At 49.1% G+C, this 27,878-nt stretch overlaps 1 protein-coding gene across 6 annotated transcripts in view; it reads left to right on the top strand.

The window, feature by feature from the left end:
* Positions 1-24,735, top strand: part of LOC138755001 (lysophosphatidic acid receptor 6) — a 48,379-nt gene extending 23,644 nt beyond the window's left edge. Inside the window, exons 2-3 of one of the 6 annotated variants that reach the window (XM_069920121.1) lie at positions 7,857-8,023; positions 22,043-24,735. In XM_069920121.1, coding sequence (XP_069776222.1) covers positions 22,073-23,014 — 942 coding nt within the window. In that variant the 5' untranslated portion in view covers positions 7,857-8,023; positions 22,043-22,072 and the 3' untranslated portion in view covers positions 23,015-24,735. Of the gene's footprint in view, positions 1-877; positions 944-4,887; positions 5,032-7,856; positions 8,024-17,674; positions 17,706-20,823; positions 21,652-22,042 lie in introns of those variants that run through there. The other 5 variants (XM_069920123.1, XM_069920125.1, XM_069920122.1 and 2 more) reach the window with 5 other exon arrangements.
* Positions 24,736-27,878: the final 3,143 nt, after the last annotated feature.

Genomic DNA, 27,878 nt, shown 5'->3' with positions numbered 1-27,878 from the left:
GATCGAGGTATTTAAAATTATGAGGGGGGTAGACAGAGTAAATGTAGACAGGGTTTTTCCACTGAGGGTGGGTGAGATACAAACCAGAGGACGTAGGTTAAAGGGGAAAGTTTAGGGAGAACTTCACACAGAAAGCGGTGGACGTGTGGAACAAGCTGACATGGTGAATGCGGGCTCAATTTTAACATTTAGGGCAGGTACATGGATGGGAGGGGTATGGAGGGCTATGGACTGGGTGAAGGCCAGTGGGACGAGGCCAAAAAAAATGGTTCGGCACAGACTAGAAGGGCCGAAGAGGCCGTAATGTTCTACGGGTTTCTGCATGGGTTTCCTCCAAAATGTACGGGGGTGGTAGGTTAATTGGGGTATTAAGGACGGCTTGTGGGTCAGAAGGGCCTGTTGCCGTGATGTAGGTCAAAATTGTTAAAAATCTACCTCTTACAGTCTACAGTCATTCATGGACACGCAGGCCAAAGGGTCTGTGCTGGCCTGTTCTGCATTTAATCTGTCTGGGCTGGGTGACTCATTTCTCAACCATCTGGGCTGGAAACGATTGAAGCAAAGAAATGCCTATCAACACCCTCATCTGCGTTGGCAACAACTGTTGAAGGAGCTGAGGTTCTGCTTTACTTTGTGAACACACTCCAAGTCTCTTTCTCAGCACCTCTTTCAGATTCTGTGGGTGCAGGATGGTGCCAGTTTGGGGCCAGTCCTGATGACGGGGGCTTTGGCCCGCGACTGCCTCATCCCCCTTGGCCACGAAGCTGTGCCTCGCAGCAGGCCCTGCGATGGCAGCCCTCCACTTACAGACGCTTATGCAAGTTGTGGTCAGCATCGGCTCGTGGAGCTGATTTCCTCTGTGGTGCGAGACTGTCACCATGACTCACCGGCAGATACGCGCGGCGCCCTCCCCCACCGCCGGTAGCCGACCCGGCGCTTGCTGGTCCGTGAGAGGAGAGCAGTGCAACTGGGGTGGAGGAGGGGGAGGGTGTGGTGGGGAGGAGGGGGAGGGTGTGGTGGGGAGGAGGGAATGGAGGGGGTGGAGAGGGAAGGGAGAGGGGGTAGTGGAGTAGGAGGGGGGACGGGGTGCAGCGGGAGGGGTGTGGAGGTGTAGGGAGGGCAAGGAGGAGTGGGGAGGTTGAGGAAATGAGGGTGGAGGGGGAGGGGTTAGAAAGGGAGTGGCAGAGTGGGAAGGGATAGAGGGGTAGGGGGAGAGGGAGGGTGAGGGAGACGGGGTAGTGGGAGGGAGCAGGTGAGAAGTTGAGGTGGAGGGGGAGAGGGTGGAGGGAGCGGGGTAGAGAGGGGACTGAGCAACGTTGGCAGACCAGGTGGGCTCTTCCAGCTCCTGTGGGAGTACAAGGGTCTCCTGAAGGGTCCCGGAGCAGACTGTTCTCTCCCCAATGACCTGTTGATCCCCTCCAGATCCTTGTTGCCCACTCTCGATCCCCACTTTCATCTCCTTGTGGTTCCCATTCTTGCTGTTTGGATGTTCATACTTCGCCCCTCTGATCTGTGGACTGTCACTGGACAAAGCTCCACGCCAAGGCGCAGGAATAGGATCAGGCTATTTGGCCCATTTTGCCCTACTATTTGAATCTCAGCTGACAATTTTTTCCTCTCCACCCCATTCTTCTGTCCTCTCTCCATAACTGTTGACACCCTTGTTCACCAAGAACCTGTTGACCTCTGTTTCAAGTCTACCCCAATGACCATCAATAGCTCTGAATCCCATACATTCACCTGTCCTTGTTAAATTAAACCATTGTTCATTCCCTTTCCGTGCTGTGGCCTGGATTGGAAAATAAGTTTTTTTTTTCTTTTCTTTGGCTTGGCTTCGCGGACGAAGATTTATGGAGGGGGTAAAAAGTCCACGTCAGCTGCAGGCTCGTTTGTGGCTGACCAGTCCGATGCGGGACAGGCAGACACGATTGCAGCGGTTGCAAGGGAAAATTGGTTGGTTGGGGTTGGGTGTTGGGTTTTTCCTCCTTTGCCTTTTGTCAGTGAGGTGGGCTCTGCGGTCTTCTTCAAAGGAGGCTGCTGCCCGCCAAACTGTGAGGCGCCAAGATGCACGGTTTGAGGCGTTATCAGCCCACTGGCGGTGGTCAATGTGGCAGGCACCAAGAGATTTCTTTAGGCAGTCCTTATACCTTTTCTTTGGTGCACCTCTGTCACGGTGGCCAGTGGAGAGCTCGCCATATAATACGATCTTGGGAAGGCGATGGTCCTCCATTCTGGAGACGTGACCCATCCAGCGCAGCTGGATCTTCAGCAGCGTGGACTCGATGCTGTTGACCTCTGCCATCTCGAGTACCTCGACGTTAGGGGTGTGAGCGCTCCAATGGATGTTGAGGATGGAGCGGAGACAACGCTGGTGGAAGCGTTCTAGGAGCCGTAGGTGGTGCCGGTAGAGGACCCATGATTCGGAGCCGAACAGGAGTGTGGGTATGACAACGGCTCTGTATACGCTTATCTTTGTGAGGTTTTTCAGTTGGTTGTTTTTCCAGACTCTTTTGTGTAGTCTTCCAAAGGCGCTATTTGCCTTGGCGAGTCTGTTGTCTATCTCATTGTTAAATTAAACCATTGTTCATTCCCTTTCCGTGCTGTGGCCTGGATTGGAAAATAAGTTTTAACGAGGCCAGATTAGCAGAGCTGGGACTTTTCGGAGCATGGAAGGACGAGGGGAGACTTGATAGAGGTCAACAAGATTCTAAGAGGCATAGATGAGGTGGATGGCCAGGGCCTGTCTCCTGGGACGAGGGTCAGCAAACACCAGCTCAAGGTGAAGGGATGGAGATTTCAAGGAGTCGTCAGGGGTGAGAGTTTGTGGGGGCCTCGCCAGGGATGGTGGCAGAGGCTGGAACAGTGGGGGGTGGGCATTGAAGAGACTCTTCCCCAGGCAGATATATGGAAAAAAGTCGAGGGTTACGGGGCAGGGAGGGGTTACGGGGCAGGGAGGGGTTAGTACTGTTTTTAAGGAATACATTATGGGCTGAAGGGCCAGTACTGGGCTGTAGTGTTCTTTATACTGGGGGTTGTAGGTTAATTGGGTGTATTTAAGAGGCATGAGCCTGTGGTCCGGAAGGACCTATTGATGCATGCATGTGCAAAAAATATATTAATATATTTATACGCGGTGATAAACAAGTGTGTAGCTGGTTTCGCATATTATCAGTCTCAACCTCAGATCCACCCAATCAAGCACTTTCCTTCCTGGGGAAGACAGTTAACAGATGTTTCTCTACTAGGGCTGTTGGGAAAACACTCTCAGGCAGAACAATTGTAGGTATCATTCATTGTACAAGTGTAACCCTTTATAGTAGTTTAACCCTTAACTTCGCATTCCGTGCGTATCACACCAGCCCGTGAAGCACGGGTCTGCGCCATGTTATCGGAAATACCCTGGCAAATGTCTGCAGAGGTGCGCTGACGGTCTGGTAGTGGGGTGGAGGGGGGGACATCAATACCCCTGAGCGTAAAGCCCTGCAAAAGGTAGTGGACAGAGGCCCGGGACATCGCAGGCAAAATCCCTCCCCACCATCAGGAGACGCTGCCGTTGGAGGGCAGCAGCGATCACCAAGGGTCCTCATCACCCAGCTCTGTTCTCGCTGCTGCCATCGGGAAAGAGGTCTCGGGACCACAAGGCTTGCGCCACCAGGTTCAGGAATAGCTGCTCCCCCTCCACCGTCAGACTCCTCCACAACCAACTCAATCAGGGACCTGTTTAAGGACTCGCACTTGTGCACTTCATTGATTTTCTTTATGTCCTCTCTGTATCGCACAGTCAGTTTGTTCACATTTCTTTATTTGTTTACACGTGTATGTTGAGTCCTTTTTTTTTCCACTTCTAATTCATGGTAATTCTGCCGCGCCCTCAGGATAAAGGAATCTCAGGATTGTACGTGATGTGATGTATGTATTCACCAGAGAAAAGAAGGATGAGCTTGTGTGCTGGACGATGTTGAGATCAGGAAAGAAGAAGTGTTGGATCTTCCTAAAAACGTTAAGATTGATAAGTCCCTGTGGCTGGACGAGATACGTTCCTTTGGGACATCTGGGGTCCTTGCCCAAGGTTGTGTTTTTGACAGGTTTTGCCTCTTTCAACTTGTTCTTGGGCGGTTATGTTCAAATCGAGGTGCCATCAAGAATGCAGTCAGATCTTAATCAGAATCAGAATATATTGTTGTGAAACTCGGGGTTTTGCAGCAGCATCATTGGGCAAACATTCATATTATAACAATCTTACGACATTACTGTAAAAAATGTAAAAAGATAGTGCATGAAAAGTAAGGCCGTGTCTGTGTGCATTGATGATTCAGGAATCTGATGGCGGAGGCGAAGAAGCCGTCCTTGTGCCACTGAGTGCTCGTCTTCAGGGTCCTGGACCCTTTCCCCGATGGGAGCAGAGTGAAGAGGGCAGGGCCTAGGTGATGGGGGTTTCTGAGGACAGAGGCTGCTTTCTTAAGACCCCGCCTCCTGTAGATGTCCTCGATGAAGTGAAGACTGGGGTCCTTGATGTCGCAGGTCGAGTTAACGACCCTCTGGAGTTTATTCTCGTCCTGAGAGTTGGCGCCTCCATACCAGACAGTGATGCAACCGGCAAGAATGCTACCAATGGTCCACCTGGAGAAAATTTCAAGAGCCTTTGGGGACATACTCCACCTCCTCACAAAGTCTAGCCGCTGGCGAGCCTTCTTCGTGATTGCATCAACGTGGAGGCTCCAGGACAGATCCTCGGAGATGTTGACCACCCCAGGAATTTGAAGTTCTTGACCCTCTCCACTACTGAGGCCTTGATGAGGGCTGGGTCGTGCTCCCCTGACTCCCTCCTGAAATCCACAATCTTCTCTTTGGTTTTGCTGACATTGAGCACAAGGTTGTTGTCGTAACACCGCTCAACGAGCTGACCCACCTCCCTCCTGTACATTTCCTCGTTGCCATCTTTGATTCCACCAACAACCGTGGCGTCATCGGCAAGCATGCAGATGGCATTTGAAATGTGCCTGGCCACACAGTCGATCCCTCCTTGCCAAGGTGGGTATAGAAATTCCAATGATCAATTAGCAAGGGGAGCAGAGTGTCAGGGACGCAGACCTGTCCAGCCGAACCAGCGCCACAAGTCACATGACTCGGGAAATGCACATCGTGTCACTTTCCAAACTCCCTCTGCATTTGCCTGGCTGTAGCAGGGTCTGCCCGTCCTATTTGAGGTCTGAACCTCCACGGCAGGAACAAATGATAATCTCTGAGTGGCCACCAATTTAGCAGCATTACATGGGACAGCAAGAAAGTTGCTTCCCGACGATTTTGGGGGGCATTTTATGGATTTTGTGCTGCTGGTCACGAGAATCATCTTAAAATTTTCCTATCACATACCATTTTTTTTTAGATACAACCTACTTTTGTAATTCCTGTTCTATTTTAAGTCTACTAGTTTATTGCTCACAAAGCTGTTTTAGTCAGTCCAAGCAGGCCTGGGCATGCACTCAGTGCAGGTCTTATCCAAATGTTGTATTGGGTCTGAGCATGTGGAGTCAAGATAAATGCAGACAGGCTAGAAAAGCAGTTCACATATACCATTGCTGTGCATTACATTGATAGAGATTGAACACATGTTGATACACCAGGACAATAGCATTTATTGTCTCCAGGAAGATTCAATATAGCAGAAATATCTCGTCAATGTCGCAACAGCAGCGATACATCCTGTTACATTTGTGGCGAGTGCAGGTGGTCCCCATCTTACAACCATAATTGGAACCAATGGATTGGTCATAACTCGGATTGGTCGTAACTCAGGGACCTCAGGCATTTGAGGAGCAAGGACCTCGGGTGTTGGGATCTCATGCTACTGCCAGGAGCAGGGAACACTGTATACAGTACTTTTAATATAAAATATGTATTTCTACAGTAGTTTTAATACATTTTTTTAAAATTCGGTCATATGTTCTGGTGGACGTAACTTGCATAGGTCAGAGGTGGAAGGTAAGTTTAAGGCTCAAAGTTGCAGCACGACTGCACTTATTAAGAAAGTCGAGGAGTTCTACTTCGGTGGTAAAATAGGTGACCAAGACAAACCCTGGGTTCAGTCAACCTGAGAGCTTTGCGATGTGATTAAACGTGCGAAATTCCATCAAAATTCATTTCGTGTTTCTAAAAACTTCCGACGTGATGCAGCAAATCTGAAATCATCTTTGTGTTCTGCTTGAAGTTGTCTATCTTCGTTGGAGAGACAGGGAGATCGCTTTGTTGAGCCCTTTGGCTCTGTCCGCTGCAATAGCGTGGATCTCCCAGTGGCCACCCACTTCAATTCCCCATCCCTTTCCCTTGCTGACACATCTCACACACTGCCAGGCTGAGACTGCCACACTTTGAAGGATCGACACTTGACTGGGCCCCCTCTAACCGGATGGCAATAACGTGGACTACTTCGGTTTCCACTAAACTTTGTCCCGACCCCCCCACCCATCGCCTTCCCCCAGCTCTGTCTCCTTTCAAACAGTCATGATAAATTCTCACCTCTCCCCTTATCATATCCAATTAACATCTGTTGTGCGTCTAGATTCCCTGGCCGGCGCTGTCTGAATTCTGTCGTTTCCTGCTTCTGGCTCATTCTGTTCTCTCCTTGAAGAAGGGCTCAGGCCCGAAACGTCGGCAATATATCTTTGTCTCCTATGGACGCTGAAAAGACTGGCTAAGATCCTCCGGTATTTTGGTATTTACTACAATCACCGTGCCTGCAGCCCATCGTGTTTCTTTCTGAATAAGGGTCCCTGCAGATGTTAGAAAATCTCAATGAGGCTAAATTTAAATGTAGACCTACAGTGCGGTAACAGGTCATTTCGGCCCATGAGCCCGTGGTGCCCAATTTACACCCCACCCCCGGTACATTTCGAACGGTGGGAGGAAACCGCAGCCCCCCCCAGGGAAAACCCGCACAGACACAGGGAGAACGTACAATCTCCTTACGGACAGTGCGGGACTCGAACCCCAGTCCGGTCCTGATCACTGATGCCACGAAGGTGCTGCACTGACCGCTACACCAGCCATTGCTGGCCATGCGCCCTGGAGACAGCCAAAGTCATGAACAGCTCAAGGGCCGGCAGTAGCAAGAGGGTATTTGCAGCGAGAACAGCCGAGTTCAGTCTTTTGGGCCGAAACCAAATGGGGAAACGATGCTTCTCTGACTATTCCCTCAGAAGAGACGGACTGTACGGTTCTGGAGGGGGGAGGAGGAGGGGCCATCAACAGAGTCACATTGGTATCGGGAAGAGAGGGGTATCTGTAGGGTCAGATCAAGACGAGGTCAAGAGCAAGCAGTCATGAGGGCCAGTGAGGCGTCCGTCAGTGAAGTCACAGGATTAACAGTGGAGCCAAACTCTTCACATTTCACAACTGCAATTGCTTAAGAAGTTAAGTTTCGGACATATCCTCCCTTCTGAAGGACAAAACAGGAAGTACAGCATTGTCTAATAATAATGCATCTAGCACTTCAAGCAAGCCTGAGTCCAATGAGTTTAGCCAGGGCCACCCGTAGGTTGGAGGAACTTCACCTAATATTTTGTCTGGGCCCGGTCCAACCAAATGGCATTGACTTCTCTGGTTTCTGCCGGCCCACTCCCCATTCTCCTTCCCTTCCCCATCCCCCTCTCCTTTCCTCCACCCCCTCCCCTCTCCATTCACAAAGCCTGTGGGACCGTGTGCCTCCTCCTGCACCCCCCCCCCAACCTGACGGGTGCCTGCCTGCATTTCACCCACACCTCAACTCTGGCTCTCAAGCCCGAGATGCCGGTTTTGCATCTTTACCTTTCCTACATAAAGTCTACACTGTTTAACCTGCTGGGTTTCTCATCCTGCAGGGGACACAGCAAATGTCTTCCTGCACTCCAAGGGCATCGTCCGCGTCAATGCTGCCTCTCAACTACAACGTCTAATGGTCCTGTCAGGGGAAAGGAGGGACCCTCATCTGTGAAGCCACTAAGAGCGAGAATCTTGGCTGAAAGTGGAAAGTTAAGCTGTTGAATAAGTAAGATTGCAGTAAATGCAGGACGAACTCAGTCAGTCTCGCAGCCCCCATGGGACCTCCCAGTGCTGGATATTGTGCCCCTTTTTGAGTTTCTCCGGCCTTATGTTTTTACTTCCACCATGGTGTCTGTTTCACACCAGTTTTTCTTCCTCTGGGGTCCCGAATAACAGGAAGGGCATTGTACCTGCATTGAGTTCGTTGGGTAGGGTGTGTGAGGGTAACCATCAGTCAGGCCTGTGCTGGCTGCAGAAATGTCTTGCCTCTGTTACTTTCATTCTGAGGTCGTTCTCTCTGGTCCCGACAGTGACATCACTAGGGTTTGGTGTCACCCAGTGTGGTAACTCATGAAGTCAACCTCTCCCTCCCCCCCCCCCCCCCCACCATTATAGCCCTCCTCCCTTACCAGACCATTCAGAATCCTTAGTAATGTTTCTTTGTACTAACGTTACTGGTAAATCATAATCCCCGTATCACTGAAGGTAACGGCGATCGTAGTGAGACAAACAACTGGCAAAATTAAAATTACATCTTTTAGTTACAATATTTGCAGCCTCAATGTATTTACAAACATTGATGGCCCCAATATATTGTGGCTAAAACACCAGACAAAAGCAGAGACTATAAAAACACTGGCAGCAACAAAAACAACAGCGCTTGCTGATGGCTACATGCAGACGGAACTGTGGGACTCGAAGCGTCATTGTCATCAGGTCATAATGACTTTAAATGTTAACAATACAGGACGGTAACTGGTCCCATCGGCCAACACAGTCCCCTTATCTCTCTAATCCAACTGGACATTTACAACCAGTGTGCCTCTGGACAACTGGGCCCACACACACCACACACACACTCACACACTCACTCACACTCACACTATACCTCACACACTCACACCACACACACTCACACACTCACACCACACATGCGCATACACTCACATACACTCACTCACACACTCACACCACACACTCACTCACACACTCACACCACACACTCACACACACACTCACACCACACACACACTCACTCTCACACTCTCACACACACACTCATACCACACACACTAACACCTCTCACACACACACACACACACACACACACACACACACACACACACACACACACACACACACACACACACACGCACACACACACTCACAATCTCACACACCCCCCCCCAGGCTATGAAAGCTATGGCACCACTTGACCCTGAAGTTGTGCCCTCTTGTCCCGGACTCTCCCACCATGGTGAAATAACCTTTCTCCATCGACTCTGTCCATCCAACATCCAAAATGAGAAGAGAGCCCTCCCTCCCTTATCCACCTATTATATCCAACCTGTGGGCCCACGCTCTTCTCCCCACCCATCCATTTAGTTTGGCGCCTGCCGACATTTTTCCATGAAGGCCTCAAGACCGAAATGTCAGTGATGTGTCCAGCTGTGTTTCTCCAGCCTTGTTTTCATTTTTATTCCCTTTATTATAGAGGGCGCACAAAATCAGTGAACCGGTGCGGACTCGAAAGGCCAACATGGCCTGTTTCCGCTCCGTAAATGGTTATATGGTTATATGGTTATTGAGCTGTGAACTTTGGCCTGTGAACTGTGATATCTGGCCTGTGAACTGTGATCTCTGGCTTGTGAACTGTGAACTCTTGGCTGTGAACATGGCACAAATCAGTAGAAAGGGGGTATGATTTAATGGCCATTACAGAAACGTGGTGGCAGGGAGGGGTGGATTGGGAATTAAATATCCAAGGATATCAGGTTATACAGAAGGACGGGCAGGAAGGACAGGGAGGAGGGTGTCACTTTTAGTTAAGGATGAGATCAGGGCAATAGTGAGAGATGAGGATCCATTTGGGTAGAGATGACGAACAGTGAAGGTAATAAAATCACTGGGTGGGAGTTGTCTATAAACGACCCAATAATATTACAGAGGCAATAAACCAAGAAACGTCAGAGCCATGTCAGGATGGAACAGGAGTTACCATGGGGGACTTTAACACGCACATAGACTGGGTGAATCAGGATGGTCGAGGAGGACTTGGTGGAATGCATCCGCAATGCCTTCCTTCACCAGCATGTCACTGAACTGCAAGGGAATGTGCTGCCTTTGGTCTGGCCCTGTGCAATGAGACAGGTAATATAATTGATCTTGTAGTTAGGGGTCCACTTGGAAAGAGTGGCCTCAGTGTGATTGGGCTTCTCACACAAGTGGAGGGTGCAACAGTTCGGTCTAAAATCCGTATGTTATACCTGAACAAGGGAAAGTACAAGAAGGAAGGGTTGGCCAGGGTAGACCATGGAGGAACAGTGGAGGACTTTCAAAGAGATTTTTCATGGTGCTCAACAAAAGTATGTTCTAGTTAAACACAAGGACAGTCAGGGAGGGGGCAGCCAAGGAAATAAAAGCTCATGCATTCAAAGTCGCCAGAGCCAGGAGGAAAATAGAAGACGGGGAAAAACTTTAACAAAGAACCACAAAGAGAAGGTTGATCCCTTGGACGAAGAGAAGGGAGAATTGATACTGAGTACAAACCTGCAGCTTTGAATGACTATTTGTGCTGATCTTCACAGTGGGGGACATGCCAAAGGCAGATGTGATGGGAGGAGAGGACCTGGATCTAAAAGCTATCACAAAAGAGATCGTACTCAGAAAACCTGAGGAACTAAAGCCAGATAAATCCCCTGGCCCTGAAGGAAGGCGTCCATGGGGCACTGGAAGAAATGGCAGAAGTTCTAGTCGAGTCTTTGGTGATAATCTACCAAAGTTCTCTGGGCTCTGGGCAAGTCCAGGCAGGTCATGAAAGGATGTCAGTAAAAGGCAGGGAATGATAGGCCAATTCGTTTCACATCTGTCGTTGGGAAGATGCTTGAAGGTGTCGTTAGAGGAAACAGCGAGGCCTCTGGAGCGAAGTAGATCCTTCAGGCAGTGGATTTAGCAAAAGCAGGTCCTGTTTGACAAATTTACTAGCGTTCTTTGAGGAGATAATGAGCACAGTAGGTAGAGGGGAGCAGGTGGACGTTGTTTACCTGGGTTTCCAGAAGTTGTTCGATAAGGTTGTATAGAGATGGGTGTGTGGAATTGTGTTTGTCTGGTTGGCAATCAGTGGTGAGCGGGGTGCTGCATGGGGTCAGTGCTGGGCCCACAACTGTTCACAGAGGACATGAACAATCTGGAAGAGGGGGCAGAGTGTAGAGTATCTAAGTTTGCTAATGACAGTAAACTGAGTGAACTCTGAGCAAATTGGGCAGAGGATACGGAGAGTCTGCTGGGGGAATAGGTTAAGTAAGTGGGCAAGGGTCTGACAGATGCAGTGCAATGTTGTAAATGTGAGGTTATCCACTTCGGAAGGAAAAATGGAAGATCAGCTTATTATTTAAATAGCGAGCGATTTCAGCCTGCTGCTACGCGGAAGGACCTGGGAGCGCTTGTGCATGAATCACTAAATATTGGTTTGCAGGTGCAGCAGATGGAAGGCAAATGGAATGTTGCCAGAGAGATTGAACTTAGGAGCAGGGAGGTACTGCTGCTACTGTACAAGATCCTGTTGGAGACCCGTGTGCAGTTTTGGTCTCCTGACTTGAGGAAGGACGGACTGGCTTTGGAGACGGTGCAGAGGAGGTTCACCAGGTGGATTCCATAGATGAGGGGGTCGGCCTATGAGGAGAGATTGAGTCATCTGGGACTGTACTCACTGGAATATAGAAGAATGAGAGGGGATCTTATAGAAATATATAAAATTATGAAAGGCATCAATAAGACAGAGGTCAGTAAGTTGATCCTATCGCTGGGGGAGACCAGAATAAGGAAAAAATAGCCTCAAGATTCAGGGGAGTAGATTTAGGACAGAGATGAGGAGGAACTGCTTTACCCAGATGGTGGGGAATCTGTGGAATTTGCTGCCCATTGAAACAGTGAAGGCGACCTCAGTAAATATATTTAAGACAAGGTTAGATAGATTTTTATATAGTCAGGGAATTAAGGGATATGGGGAAAAGGCGGGTGGGTGGAAATGAGCAGATCACCAGATCAGCCATGATCTAATTGAATGGGGAGCACATTTGACAAGCCAATGGCCAACTCCTGCTCCTTGTTCTAACATTCTTAACTCTGGGCTGTTAACGGTGAACTCTGGAACTATGAACTCTGAACTGCAAACCTTGGGCTGTGAACTATGGTCTGCGGGGCTGACCTATGAACCCTGCCGTGTGAACTGTGAACCCTGGACTGCGATGACGGGGCTGCGTATTTGGGGGCGGGCAGCGGGGTGTGGGGATGGGGACGGTGTCTCTGGGGAGAGGGAGCAGAATGTGAGGGAGGGGTGTGTATGCAGGGGTAGGGGGGTGTGATGGGAAGTACGAGAAGTGCAGTATGGGAGAGGGGGAGGGGAGGAGAGTAGGAGGGGCAGAGAGTGAGAGGGAGGGGAGTGTTACGCACTAAACCAGCAGCAATATAAATTTACCAAGACAATGGTATTTTCAAAACAATAATTTTTATTAAAAATATAAATAAAATTTCTTACTTAACTCAAACTTAACCCTGCTATGTGCAAATGTGTTTGTGTATGTGTGAGAGAGTATATGTGTGCATGTGTGTGTGTGCATGTGTGTGTGTGTGTGTGTGTGTGTGTGTGTGTGTATGTGTGTGTGCGTGTGTGTGAGTGTCTGTGTGTCTCAGAAATCTTTTGTGTTGAAATTCAAACTCTTTGCTGCTGTTCAAAAGAAATTATGGTGTAGGTGTGAGGCCTCACACATCTCAAAACTCATGAATTTCTTGTAATGTTTTCCAAGAATTGTTTCTTCCTACGAATGATTTCCCTCTCCTGTGTGGAAATTTCAGAGCTTGTTTTCCTTCCGCAATGATTTCACAAACCCAGGCAAGGGTTGGGTGAAATTAGTTTCAGATGCAAGATTAATTTTGCTTTCTGAATCAACAGTGACCATTTGAATGGACGCAGCGAGACGGTAGAGAGAGAGAGTCGGTAGAGAGAGAGAGTCGGAAGTGGCGACTTTCTTCAAGACCACTTTTTATAGAGTTCCTCCTTTCCATAATGAGGACACAAGCAGCCCTTTTGTGACTTCATTTCAATCCTGTCCGACTTACAGGGCAGCCAAACAACTGCTCCAGCCCTGAGCTGCTGTGGTAATACCACAGAAATGCCATTAGTTCCATTTGTCCTGTCTCCGAGTGTAGGGCTGGCCCGTCTCCTTCCTGACTAACCACTTGGAATTCCCTAACAGAGGAGGTTATGCCCAAGTCCGAATCCTGGAATCAGGTCAGCAACATGAGTGTACGTTCAGTCTTATGGGAATAAAGGTCTGACGTCTGGTAACTTCCAGCGAATCAATTTTGTTCCCATAATTTTTTTTATCGCAATGGACAAGTTGCTGAGGCCAGACACGCAATTGCCTGAAGCCGCAGTCTGATTCAAGCTCTGGCTACGTGGTTTCAGCAACTTCTTGCACACCTCCGCTCCAGTCTTGGATCTGACGACAAGCTGCATGCACTACGATCGCGGGTCGGCCGCCACGCACCGATACAGCGATCAGGGATTGCGCTTTGTATGAAGAGGCAACGAACAGGCTCCAAAACCAGTATGCCTCAGACAAATGAGGTCCGCGCAAGGCAGCTCAAAAGCAGCAACCTGGTGAGCCCCTTGAGGGATACGTTTGGGTCCTGCACGACATCAGGCAAGTCTGCGGCTGCAGGGGCGTGGCTGCAGATGTTTATGTGTGTAGCAAGCGTCTGATCAGACTATATTCACCAGCGGCTGCTGGAACTGGACGAAGTGACCTTGCCAAGGGCCTTTGAGATATCCAAAACATTGGATGTAGCCCTCCATAACACAGGCTCATTCTCCTCCGACAACGTAGCCACCTCATGGGGCATGCAGGCACTACCATCTTTGGATGCGGGGTCCCTGGCCACTGCCACCGAGCACCCCCAGAGGCGCTGCCTGGCCAAGGAAGCGGTACACTCAGGATGTGGAAAGAAGTGTGTAAGTCCAGACCTTGGGGACGGCCGCCATTTTGGCCAGCCTCACTCCCAACATTGTTTCTGCAGCCCCCACCCGAGCAACAGTACCACATGCGCACCAAGGAGGCCACCATCTTGGCCAGTGTCACGTCCACCCTCAGGCAGTAGCACCCCGTGCGCACCATTGAGGCCGTAATCTTACCAGTCCGGATCGCGGGCGCCACCTTCACAGACTGGACCGGACAGCAACTCGGACAATGTCCTAGCACTGGTACAGATTACGCTCAACCAGGATAGCGCTCGCCCGTTCAATGGTGGACACGGAGGTTAATGGTCACTTAACGAACTATCTGTTTGATAGTGGGAGAGTTTATCCACCACAATACCATGCCTCATGGTGAGCCTGGCGAGTTGCAAGATTTCCACGGCCTCCAAATCCTACTTGGCAGAAATCTGCGGCTACAGCATAGAGACGGTGACCATACGAGACACGAAATATAAATCTTTAAGCTGCTTGTAATACCACAGCCCTGCGCGACCGCGATACTGGGTTTGGGCTTCCAATGCCACCTCAAGAGCGTCAATATGGAGTTCGACAGGCCCAATCCCCTCCCCTCATGGTCCGCCACCACCAGTTTTTAGACCGCACACCCTCCCCTCTGCACGTACCCAAGCGGCAAACTGCGATCTTCCCTTCACACCCAACCTGCAGGCTATCAACCCTCCAGATATCTCCTCCACCCCTGTACACCAATCTCACCCCCGATTGTAAGCCTGTAAGAGCAGGCGGTACAGCACGGGAGGCAGGGCATTCATCAAGTCAGAGGTGTAACGGCTTCTGGCCGAGAGGATCTTTGAACCTAGTTCTAGCTCCTGGAGAGCCCAGGTTGTGGTGGTCAAATAACTCCACCTGGTGATTGTTGATAGTCAAACTATCAACCGCCTCACACAACTGAATGTGTAACTCCCTTCCCCGCAATGCCAACATGGTGAATCAGCTAGCCCAATACCAGGTATTCTCCACCATCGACCTAAAGTCGGAGTACCACCAGGTCCCTATCCGCCCAGAGGACCACCAGTAAAACCATGTTCGAGACAGATGGCCACCTCTACCACTTCCTACGGGTCCCCTTCAGAGTCACCAATGGAGCCTCAATTCTTCAGAGGGAAATGGACGAGCAAAGGGTCGAGACCATTTCCTTATTTGGACAATGTGACTGTCCATGACCTGCAGGCCCACGACGCAAACATAAAAGTTCCTGCCAATGGCAAAGGCTCTCAACCTCACCTATAATAATAACAAATGTCTGTTCCACACGTCACATCCTGCCATCTTTGGCTGCATTGTGGAACATTGAGTCATTGCCCCCGACACCGTGGGTCCCCTATTAGAACTCCCACTTCCCCACAGTCTGAAGGCCCTGAAAAGGTACCTGGGCTTCTTCTCACACTACACCCAATTACACGGACAAGGCCTGGTCCTCGGTGAAGGCCTCCTCCTACCCCCAGGCGGCGGAAGCTTAGGTGCATCACCCACATCAGAGAAGACATCAACAGGGGCGAGGTGGAGGTGGAGAGTGACTTTGCCCTTAGCGGCAGACCTGTGGCAATTTTCTCCCGCACCCTCCACGACCCCGAGAACTGACTCTCTTCCATCGAAGAGGAGGCCCAGTCCTTTGTTGAGGCAGAGCGGCTCTATCTGGCCAGAGAAAGATTTACCCTGTTGACCGACCAATGTGCAGTCACTTTTATGTTGAATAATAAGCAGTGGGGTAAAATCAAAAACGATAAGATTCTCAGGTGGAGAATTGAACTCTCCACCTCAAACTATGAGATCTCAACGAGCCTCCAGATGCCCTGTCCCGGGGGACATGACCCAGCACGCAGTCCGAACGACTCCCAAGTCCTCCACAATGACCTCTGCCACCCTGGGGTCACCAGGCTTTTTCTCTTTGTCAAAGCCCGAAACCTCCCCTACGCCAGGACATTGTCCAGAAACTGCTGGGTCTATGCTGAGCACAAGCCATGCTTCTACAAGCCCAACAGGTCACACCTGATCAAGGCCACCCAAACGTCTGAGCATGGATTTCAAGAGGCCCCCTGTCCTCCTCGAACTGAAATGTGTACCATCTCAGCACCCTAGCTCCCATTCGCCATCCCCTGCCCAAACATGACCAGGGCCACGATCATAAAAGCACTGCGCAACATCTTCATACTACTCGGGTACTCGAGCTACATCCACAGCGACCAGGGGTCCTCCTTCATGAGCGATGAGTTGTGTCAGTACCTGTCGGCCAGGCTTCACCAGCAGCAGAACAAGTTACAACCTCCGGGGGAACAGCCAGGTGGAAAGGGAGATCGCCACTGTTTGGAAGGCAGTCATTCTAGGCCTGAAATCAAAAGGCCTGTTCGTTTCCCTTTGCCAAGAGGTCCTCCCCAAGGCGCTCCACATGATTAGATCCCTCCTGTGTACAGCCACCAACACCAAGCCACGTGAATGTATGTTTTCCCTCCCCAGGAAGTCCACACTGCCAGGACAGGTCCTACTCAGGAGGAACGGGACATGCCACAAGACCAACCCACAGGTCAAAAAGAACCATCTTCTCTTTTTTTTTTAATTTTTTTTCACACCATAAATCCCATTAACCATGATACATACTTTTTCCTTTTCAAATATATACAGTGCCATTTTCTCCCCCCCCCCACCTCCTCCCATCCCACCCTCCCTACCTCCCCCCTGCCATCCATTTAAAGTACAAAATCTAGGATATATTAAACCAGTCAAACAATGTTGTCATTCAATAAAAATAAACAAGAAATTCCACTGAGTCAATTCTTTTCATTTGCTTCTCCTTTCGTTAATTTAGGTAGTGAATGTCCCCGGTAGGTTTTCGCTATTGTGTTTCATGTAAGACTCCCATATTTGTTCAAATATTTCAATATTATTTCTTAAACTATATGTTATTTTTTCTAATGGAATACATTTATTAATTTCTATATACCATTGTTGTATTTTCAAATTATCTTCCGATTTATCACTTTTATATTATTTTCTGTTCTTATCAATTCTGCTAGTGGTTCTATAGCTAACGCGAACAATAAAGGTGATAGTGGGCATCCCTGCCGTGTTGACCTGCTTAAGTTAAATTGCTTTGATATATATCCATTTACTGTCACTTTCGCCAATGGTCCCTTATATAATGCTTTAATCCAATTAATATACTTCTCTGGTAAACTGAATTTTTGTTGTACTTTGAATAAATAATTCCATTCTACTCTATCAAAGGCCTTCTCTGCGTCTAAAGCAACTGCTACTGTTGGCGCTTTACTCCCTTCTACTGCATGAATTAAGTTAATAAATTTACAAATATTGTCTGTTGTGCGTCTTTTTTTAATAAATCCAGTTTGGTCTAGATTTACCATTTTCGGTACATACTCTGCTAATCTGTTTGCTAATAGTTTAGCTATTATCTTATAATCCGTGTTAAGTAAAGATATTGGTCTATATGACGCTGGTGCGAGTGGATCTTTCCCTTGCTTTAGTATTACTGTAATTATTGCTGTTTTACATGAATATGGTAAGCTTTGTGTTTTATCAATCTGTTTGATTACTTCCAGGAAGGGAGGAATTAATAAATCTTTAAATGTTTTATAGAATTCTATTGGGAATCCATCCTCTCCTGGTGTTTTATTATTTGGTAATTTTTTTATTATCTCTTGTATTTCCACTATTCCAAATGGTTCTGTTAATTTATTTTGTTCCTCTATTTGTAGTTTTGGTAGTTCAATTTTAGTTAGAAATTCATCTATTTTCCCTTCTTTCCCTTCGTTTTCAGTTTGGTATAATTGTTCATAGAATTCTCTAAAGTTTTCCTTGATCTCCTTTGGATTATATGTGATTTGTTTGTCTTTTTTCCTTGATGCCAATACCATTTTCTTAGCTTGTTCTGTCTTAAGCTGCCATGCTAGAATTTTGTGGGTTTTTTCCCCTAGTTCACAATATTTCTGTTTTGTCTTCATTATATTCTTCTCCACCTTAAATGTTTGTAGTGTTTCATATTTTATTTTTTTATCTGCCAATTCTCTTCTGTTAGTTGTATCTTCCTTCATTGCTAATTCTTTTTCTATATTTACTATTTCCCTTTCCAACTGCTCTGTTTCCTGATTATAGTCCTTCTTCATCTTGGTTACATAACTTATTATTTGCCCTCTAATGAACGCTTTCATTGCATCCCATAGTATAAACTTATCTTTCACTGACTCCGTGTTTATTTCAAAATACATTTTAATTTGTCTTTCAATGAATTCTCTAAAATCCTGCCTTTTGAGTAACATGGAGTTTAATCTCCATCTATACATTCTTGGAGGGATGTCCTCTAACTTGATTGTCAATATTAAGGGTGAATGGTCCGATAATATTCTAGCTTTATATTCTGTTTTTCTTACTCTATCTTGCATACGAGCTGATAACAAAAATAGGTCTATTCTTGAGTATGTTTTATGTCTAGCCGAGTAATATGAATATTCCTTTTCCTTTGGGTGTTGTTTCCTCCATATATCCAAAAGTTGCATTTCTTGCATCGATTTAATTATAAATATGGTTACTTTGTTCTTTCTGTTAATTTTTTTCCCAGTTTTGTCCATATTTGAATCGAAATTCAGGTTGAAATCCCCTCCTATTAATATGTTCCCTTGCGTATCTGCTATCTTCAAAAAAATACCTTGCATAAACTTTTGATCTTCTTCGTTAGGAGAATATACATTGAGTAGATTCCAAAACTCCGAATATATCTGACATTTTATCATTACATATCTCCCTGCTGGATCTATTATTTCCTCTTCTATTTTAATTGGCACATTTTTACTAATTAATATAGCTACTCCTCTTGCTTTTGAATTATATGACGCTGCTGTTACATGTCCTATCCAATCTCTCTTTAATTTCTTGTGCTCAATTTCAGTTAAATGTGTTTCTTGCACAAATGCTATCTCAATTTTTTCTTTTTTCAGTAAATTTAGCAGTTTCTTCCTTTTAATTTGGTTATGTATTCCATTAATATTTAAAGTCATATAGTTCAGCGTAGCCATTTTATACTTTGTTTATCTTCCCTTTCCGTTTCTCCATCATTACCTTTCCTTCTTATCCATTTCTGCTTTCTTGTTTTGAACACTTTATAAGACAACATTTCTAAAACATCAAACATTTTCCCTATTCTCCTATTTAAAACTTCTTTAACCCCATTCTCCCCTCCCCCTCCTGAGTTGTCCTTTATCCCTTGTCGGACAACCACATATCCCCTCTCCATTTGGATTTGCGAATTCACTCGCAAACGTCAGCTGATTTTGCAGTGACCGTAACTCCTCCCTACCCAGCCCCCCCCAGAAAAGATTTCAATTTTCATATGTAACAAAGGTCACTCTTTTAATTCCCTCCTTATTCCCTCTATTCCATTTCCCTCCCTTATTAATTCTTGTCTATACTCTATATATTTTCCTCTAAATACGGATACATTCATGTATGCACACTATATATATACACACACATATACCCCTTTACACACATACATATAGATCGTGGTCACTTTTACTCTTATTACATGTCTTCATCTCTCTGCTTGTTTTGTAGTTGTTCTGCAGATTTCCTTGCTTCCTCTGGATCCGAGAATAGTCTGTTTTGTTGCCCTGGAATAATTATTTTAAATACAGCTGGGTACCTTAACATAAAGTTATATCCTTTTTTCCATAAGATCGTTTTCGCTGTATTGAACTCCTTCCTCTTCTTCAGGAGTTCAAAACTTATATCTGGATAGAAAAAATTTTTTTGACCTTTATATTCCAGTGGCTTTTTGTCCTCTCTTACTTTCTTCATTGCTTGCTCCAATATATTTTCTCTTGTTGTATATCTTAAGAATTTTACTAAAATAGATCTTGGTTTTTGCTGCGGTTGTGGTTTCGGGGCTAAAGTTCTATGTGCCCTCTCTATTTCCATTTCTTCCTGTAATTCTGGTCTTCCCAGGACCCTGGGGATCCAATCTTTTATAAATTCTCTCATATTCTTGCCTTCTTCATCTTCCTTAAGGCCCACTATCTTTATATTATTTCTTCTATTATAGTTTTCTATTATATCTATCTTCTGAGCTAACAGCTCCTGTGCTTCTTTAGCTTTTTTATTAGATTCTTCTAATTTCTCTTTTAAGTCTTTTACTTCCATATCTACAAATGTTTCTCGTTTTTCCATATTTTCCACTCTTTTTGCCAATTCTGATATGGCCACTTCCATTTTATTCATTCTTTCTTCTGCATTCTTAATTCTTCTTTTTATCTCATTAAATTCTTGTAATTGCCATTCTTTCACTGATTCCATATATTCTTTAAAAAAAGCTACATCCATTGTCTTGCTTTTCTCTTCTTCTTCCACTTCTTTCTGTTCTTCTTCTTCTTCCTCTGGGTTGACCATCTGTTGTTTCCTTGTTTTCTTTTTACCCTCTTCTTTCTTGTTGTCGTTATTGTCTGTGTTCTGCACCTGCTGCTGTGCTGCAGGTGTCTCTCTCAGCTGTGGAGATCGACTCCGCAGCTGTTTCCCCCTCCCGTCAGTGTGTTTTTTTTCATGCGCGGTTGCGCACTTTTACTCGGCTCTGCGAGCCATTTTTGTAGTCCCGAGCCCGGGACCTTCACGGACCTGAGGGAGCGGGCTTCTCTCTCCGCGGCGGGCCTCTTCGGACAGGTAAGGCCTTCACCTTCTTCTTCCGACGTCTTTCCTTCTTCTTTTCTTCCCGTTGTTTTTGGTTTTTCTTTCTTCGCTGCCATTTTCTTCACACTTTTACTTTCACTTTGTTTTGGTTTTTAAGTTTGTGCCTTTGCTTTTCCTCTATCTTTTTTTAACTTTTCTGGAGAGGGCTGGAGTTCCCCGACCGGCCACTACTCCATCACGTGACTCCCCCCCAAAAGGACCATCTTCTCCATGCCAATTCCCAATATGCCCACATGGCATATCTAGATGGGCACAAGGACTCTGTCTCCATCTGGGGCCTGGCGTGCGCGGGTGATCCCAAGACCGTGACTGACCACCCATTGAGCCCTACTACCACGAACAACAACTACATACCCTGGTACCCTACCCCCACCCCAGTTCACTGGAAACTGCTGACATGCATCATCACAAGACCACTGGACTGGCTGAATTTGTGATGGACACTGACATCCCCCCCCCCCCGGACTTCCTTTTAAAAGAGGAGGTGGATGTTGTGATACCACAGTAATGCTCTTGGTTCCATTTGACTATCTCTGTGTGTATGGCCGGCCCACCTCCCTGCAGACAAACCCTGTGACTCCTCCCCCTTGGAATAAAGGCGGTTACGCTCAAGTCTGTCCTCCAGTACAATCCCTGGAATCAGGCCAGCAACATGAGTGTGCGTTCACTCTTATGAGGATATAAGTCTGGCAACTTCCAGTCCTTTGGAGTTATTGATAATGTATCAGTTACCTACAGGACGGTAAACATCACCAGTCATAATTCATGCCTTTTGAAGTTTCTCTCTTCCAAACGCTTTATGAGCAGGTGCCTCCGAGCTGTCTGCTGACAAACCAGTAAATGGCTTCCTTGTAAACACAGCTGCCATCTGAGTTTCCAGTCTAACCACAGAGGTAAACAAGCAAAGTCTTTTGTTTAATTGGATGACCTCCTTGAGCAACCCCATTGTCCAAGATTTTCCAAGGAACAAACCCTTCTCGTTTTATTAGGGTCCCTGACCAGACTTGGCGACTCCGAAAGTGGCTGCTCTCTGAGTGTAACTGTGTGTCCGTGTGTCCCCGAGTCCAAACCCACAACACAACTACTGAAAAAAAGATAGAGAACATTATATAATTCTGTCACAGGGAGGGGGAAGAGGAGAGGGTGGATGGGGAAGAGAGGGGGGAAGGGGAGAGGGAGGGGAGCAGAGGTGCAGGGGTGAGGGTGTAAGTGGGAGGGGGAGCAAAAGTGAGGGGTCCAGAGTGAGAGGCCACCTCCCCGACTGACCTCTGCCCTCTGCCGCAGGTTGCCACCCTCCCCCCCGTCCTGGCCAGGATGAATGGGAACTGCAGCAAGGGCAGCTTGTGGAGTGACCCGGTGTACGCGGCGGCCTTCGGACTCACCTTCGTGGCAGGCCTCGTGCTCAACTCCCTGGCCCTGGTCTTCTTCTTCCGCTTCACCCAGATCCGCTCGCAGACCACAGTCTACATGAAGAACCTGGCCTGCGCCGACCTGCTCCTGGTGGCCTCACTGCCCATCCGCTGTTCTTTCTACATTCTCCGCCAGCCCTTCCCGCAGCTCCTGTGTGAGCTCACCGGCCTCATCTTCCTGGTCAACATGTACGCCAGCATCTTCTTCCTTACCTGCATCAGCCTGGATCGCTGCGTGGCTGTCTGCTTCCCCATGAAGTCCGTCCTGAGTCGGCTCCGACGCCAGGCTCATTGGTACAGCGTGGGGGTGTGGGTGCTCGTGGTTGGCGCCAGCCTGCCTCCGTACCTCCACATCAAGTTGGCGCCACGCCACCTCAACGCCTCCTGCATCCTCTGCTTCGACCAGAGGCCCAACTATATCACCCAGCCCACCACCTTGGCCTTCACTCTGCTGGTGGGCTGTGGCCTGCCCCTGGCCACCATCCTGGCCTGCTCACTGGCCCTGATGCGCACCGTGCGCCGCAGCTCAGCCGCCCGCATGGACTACATCGACTGGCGCAAGATCCGTAACATGGTGGTAGCCAACGTGGTCATCTTCACCGTCTGCTTCTTGCCCTACCACGTCCTACTGCTGCTGCTGAAGGTGTGGCCCAGCCAGAAGGACAGGCTGCTCGCGGCCTACCTGGCTGCCGTGCCCTTGGCCTGCTCCAACACTGTGCTCGACCCCCTCTCCTACTACTTCGCCACAGAGACCTTCCAGAGGAGCCTGGGGATCCAGGCAATGAAGATGGCACTGACCACCAACACGGAGAGTGACGGCCATGACCGTGTACGAGGGAACACTTGAGCTGGGCCTCAGGCCTCCCTGGAGGGAGGGGGAGGGGTGAAACCAAGGGGCCAGGGCAGGGGTCACAGGTCAATGTCCATGTATAAAACGACGACTAGGCTAGGTCGTGACCCTCAGGGGGCAGGGGGAGTGGGGGACGGTGGATGAGGAGAGGTACAGGTCCTCCGAACCCAGCATGCTAACCTCCGGAGGCCTGAGGGAATTTGACAGCTCCCTCCATCCCTCAACAACGTCCACAGGGTCTGGGTCGACAACCTCCTGTCGGTGGGTCACTGCAAAGGACAGAAAATTCCCACCTGTGTCCATTTAGACCCTCACCCACCTCCCTCCCTCACCCCTCCATCACACACCCCCTCCCCTCCATCACACACCCACTCTCCTCCGTCACACCCCCCTCCATCAATCACACACCCCATCCCATCACAACCCCTCCCCTCCATCACACCCCCATCCTCTCTATCGCACACCCCCATCCTCTCTGTCACACCTCTTCCCTTCCATCGACTGTGTCTACACCTCCCACCTCCTCGGGAAAGCCGCCAACACATTGGTCCCACCCTCAAGGTGATCCTCACCATCCGCTTCACAGATAGTTTTGTTTCTACTGTTATCAGATTCCTGAAGGAACCCCACCCCCACTCATCACTCTGTAATTCCACACCCTGACCTGTGCAAGGATTGACTCGCTGGATTATTATGTGTATGTTGGGACAGGAGCCAATGACCTTCCATCTCAGTGGGTCACATCCGCCTGATGCCCACGTCTGCAAGGCAAACCCAGGCCAACTGCACAGACATATGGGCCTGTCCTCATTTCCCCCACTGGCCACTGAACCCATGGCCATTGAGGCAGAGTGCTCAGGTAATTTTTAAACTTCATTGTTGACAGACAGCGCGGTAACGGGCCCTTTCGGTCCACGAGCCCATGCCCCCCAATTAACCTACAACCTCCCCCATTACATTTTGAAGGGTGGGAGGAAACTGGAGCCCCAAGGGAAAACCCATGGAGACACAAACTCCCTACAGACAGTGTGGGATTCGAATCCCAGTCCTGTTCACTGCCACTGTAAAGGCATTGCGCTGACCGCTATGCCATCCGTGCCGGATGGATTCATGGACGGCCCAGATGGAGTAAGGGCTGAATGAGGCAGAGTTCCCTGTGCATTCTGTATCCTGGGGCAGGGGGCACTGAATGACAGGTCTGGCCAGTCCTGGCCCCTCACATGTCAGTGGGTCAGTCCCGTCCGCTAGTAGGTCAATGAGTCAGTCCTGTCCCCTAGCAGGTCAAGGGGTCAGATGTCACCCTCTTGCAGGTCAGCGGGTCAGTCCCGTCTCCTCACAGGTCAGTCCCGTCTCCTCACAGGTCAGTCCCGTCTCCTCACAGGTCAGTTCCGTCCCCTCGTGGGTCAGTCCTGTCTACTCCTGGGTCTGACATTCTTTAACGAGGCAGAGGATCAGCCCATCATATCTACCCTGCCATTTAATCATGAGCTGATCCATTTTCCCCACTGCCTGGCCTTCTCCCCATAACCTTTGATGCCCTGGCTAATCAAGAACCTCTGCCTTAAATACGCCCAATGACCCAGCCTCCACATTTGAAATTATTATTCTCTGATTTTACCAGTTCAACCTGGCGAAACAGTATTCAATGCATGTATACAAAACGTCTTTATACATATATTAAAAAATTATTAATAAAATGTAGAATCCGTGTCAAGGTACTTACTACGCCTCTGTCTTCACGCACAGCGTTTCTGATCGCTTCTCTTGCATCTGCGACAGCTTCCGTTACATCTCCATCAATCCACTTCGAGGTTTGCTGCAGACCGGCTCTCTTCCTTCAGTCCGTTAAAACCTGCTCAGCCCCTTATCAGTCTGATCCTCTAGTTTGAAACTCCAGGTCATGCATTCTAAGTTCCTCGAGTGCTTCTCGATCGCCATCAAACCATGTAAGGCTGGGGGTTTGACCGTCGCAGGGAGTCAAAGTGGTCGCCGCAACCCCGTTGGCCGCCATTTTCCAAAGAGAGCACCCAGCCACCCGGGGCAGCAAAGTCCAGAGGTTCTGGCCAAAGACATCCATCTGCATCTCTGGGCGCCTTTCAGTCCTGAAGTTGTGCCCCCTTTGTCCTAGGCTCCTTGATTGTCTACTCAGTCCAGGCCTTTCAACGTTCAAAATGCTTCCATGAGGTCCTTCCTCTGAACTCCAAGGTGTACAAAGAGCCAACAAACGTTTGTCATGGGCTCTTTCCTTGAAAGACTTCGCTGAACCCTCTCTTAAATAAGGTCCCCAAACTGTATCCCGTCCTCCATGAGACCTCGTCATCACGTCCCTGCTTCTCTAGAAATGAAGGCCTTTTTCACCACCGATTCAACCTGGAGGTTAACTTTCTTAACAACAGACCAAACCAGCCTCCTCCATCACCCTCAATAACTTCTCCTTTGACTCATCCCACTTTCTCCAAGTGGAGGGGGCAGCCATGTGTGGGCCCCAGCCATGCCTGCCTACTTTCCTCCATCTCAAGGTTGAATCTGCGGGGATCATCTACTGCAGCCGATGCTCTCGTGGCGGCCTTGCCCCCACCAGAGAGACCAGGCGCAGGTCACTTCCTCTCCACGTCAGTGATGGGGGTGTCCTGGTGGCCCACTCCCACGTTCACGTCTGCCCATGGCCTCGTGCACTGCCCAGCCAAGCCCACCCGCAAATCAGAGGAGCAACTCTTGATTTCCTGTCTGGCCGCACTCCATCCGGACGGCATCAGCATCAACTTCTCCGGTTTCTGCCAGCCCACTCCCTGTTCTTCCCCCATCCCTCCAGCTTCCTTCCATCTCCATTCACAGAGCCATTGCCCCCACCTATTGTGAGCTGTTGTGCCCTTCCTCCCTTATCCACCTATTACCTCCTGCCTGTGGGACCGTGGTACTCCCCCTACTCCCTCCCTTCACCCCCATTTTGTTCAGGCACCCGCTCATTCCTTGACGAAGGGCTCAAGCCCGAATCTTTATGAGTCTTTACATTTGCTACATAAAGGTCACTGTTTGACCTGCTGAGTTTCTCCAGCATCGAGTTTTTATTTCAACTGCGGGGTCTGCAGACATTCCTGTTTTACTGGAGGTTCAATTTAGAGCAGTGGTTCTTGTGGTGGTCCACCACCGTCCTACTGCAGGGGGCAACCTCTGTACCTGCAGGATTGTAAGGGGACAGGACAACACCTGGTTGGCTGCCAATCACTCGGCCTGAAGGGATCAAGCCCCACCCGGTCAGGTTTCAATCATCCTCCGGGATATAAGCCTGCGCCGGCCTCCAGAGGCCTCACACTGAGTTGCTGCAGCCACAGCCAGCCTGGCTCTGTGGAAATCTGTTGTTCATTCTTTACCTTGTTTGTGTCTAATTCTGGCTAACAGCGCACTACAATTTTATCCACAAAATTTTCCTACGGCTGCCATGGAAAACTCCTGAGCGCAGGGAGCCTTGAAGTCGACCCACCCCACCCGGAAGCCCAGACACGCTTCGAGATCTGGTAGCATGCGGTTGAGGCAGCCATCAAGGCACACGAGGGCGGCATCCTGGTCTCAGATCAGAAGAGGTTGGTCCTACTCCAGTCAAAGCTGGGTCCCCACGCCTTCCAGGCAACCAAAGGCTGCTCCACGTACAAGAGCGCAATGGACACTCTCGAGAACTTGTACAAGCCCCCCATGAATGTGGTTTGTGCAAGGTACCTCCTCAACACCCAAGCCCAGCAACCTGGGGAGACGACTGAGTCTTACCTGGGACACCTGTGAGAGTTGGCCCGGCTGAACCCGGGAAGGTGCAGAGGAGGTCGAGAGGCTGATCTGGGACGCCTTCGTCCGAGGACTACGCTCGAGGGCCATCTGGCAAAAGCTGCTGGATGACAATATCTATGTCCTAACCAAGACAGTGGAAGTGGTCCAAACCCTGGAAGCGGCAGACCTGCACGTCGAAACTTTCGATTCGAGGTTCCCCCAGGCTCCCTCATGGCCCTCTCACACTGCACCTGCAGTCCCAGACCAAGCTGGGGAGGAAAACATCGCTGTGGTAGGTGCCCCTGTAAGTACTGTGGGTCCTGGTGTGGGTCAGACTGACGATTGCGCCAAAACTGCCCGGCTAGGAACCAGTATTGTTCCCAATGCGGCAAGAAAGGCCATTTCGCTAAACTGTGTCTCTCAAAACCAGCAGGCAGCTCAGCAGCCCTCTATGACGTCTCCACCTCACTCGCAGACCCCTCCACGTGTGCGTGCTGGGCAGTGCCATTGTTCCCGCTTCGACTTCCGTCTTCCCCGACTTCGACGGTGTAACATCCGGCCCTGCCAGTGACTATCGCAGCATGTGCCCTGAGCACCTGTACCAGCCCCCACCCTCACCAGCGCTGCTCGCCGAGAACTACAGCGACGTCACTTCTGGCTCACGGTGTAACGTCACTTCTGGCTGATGTAATGACATCACTGCCGCCGGCCACGATGACGTCACTTCCCCGGCACAATTAACATGGCTGGGGAAGGAGGCCAGCCACGCAGCGGGCCCCCACGTGCTGCCACCATCTTGGGCCAGGCAGTGGCCAACATAGAAGGCACCCAATGACATTGAGAACAACGTGGTCAATACGGTGGTGACCAGGCCACCCTACCAACGCTCCCCATGCCTCCGGGTGCCAACGGCTGCCCCACAACCAATGTCATCATGGTCAACACAGTCGATGACCAGGCTGCCCAAAGCTGCCCCACGCCTCCTGACACCATAAATCACTGCACACAACTGGAGAGCAACGTCTCCGACTCCGAGATGGTCCTGGCCACCACCACGCTGACCAGGAACATCCCTCACGACTTCGGGCGCTCTATGATGGAC

Source organism: Narcine bancroftii, chromosome 2 (assembly GCF_036971445.1).
Source record: "Narcine bancroftii isolate sNarBan1 chromosome 2, sNarBan1.hap1, whole genome shotgun sequence".
NCBI classification, from domain to species: Eukaryota; Metazoa; Chordata; class Chondrichthyes; order Torpediniformes; family Narcinidae; genus Narcine; species Narcine bancroftii.
The sequence above is the reverse complement of the archived record's forward strand: the minus strand, read 5'-3'. Positions and strand labels throughout refer to the sequence as shown.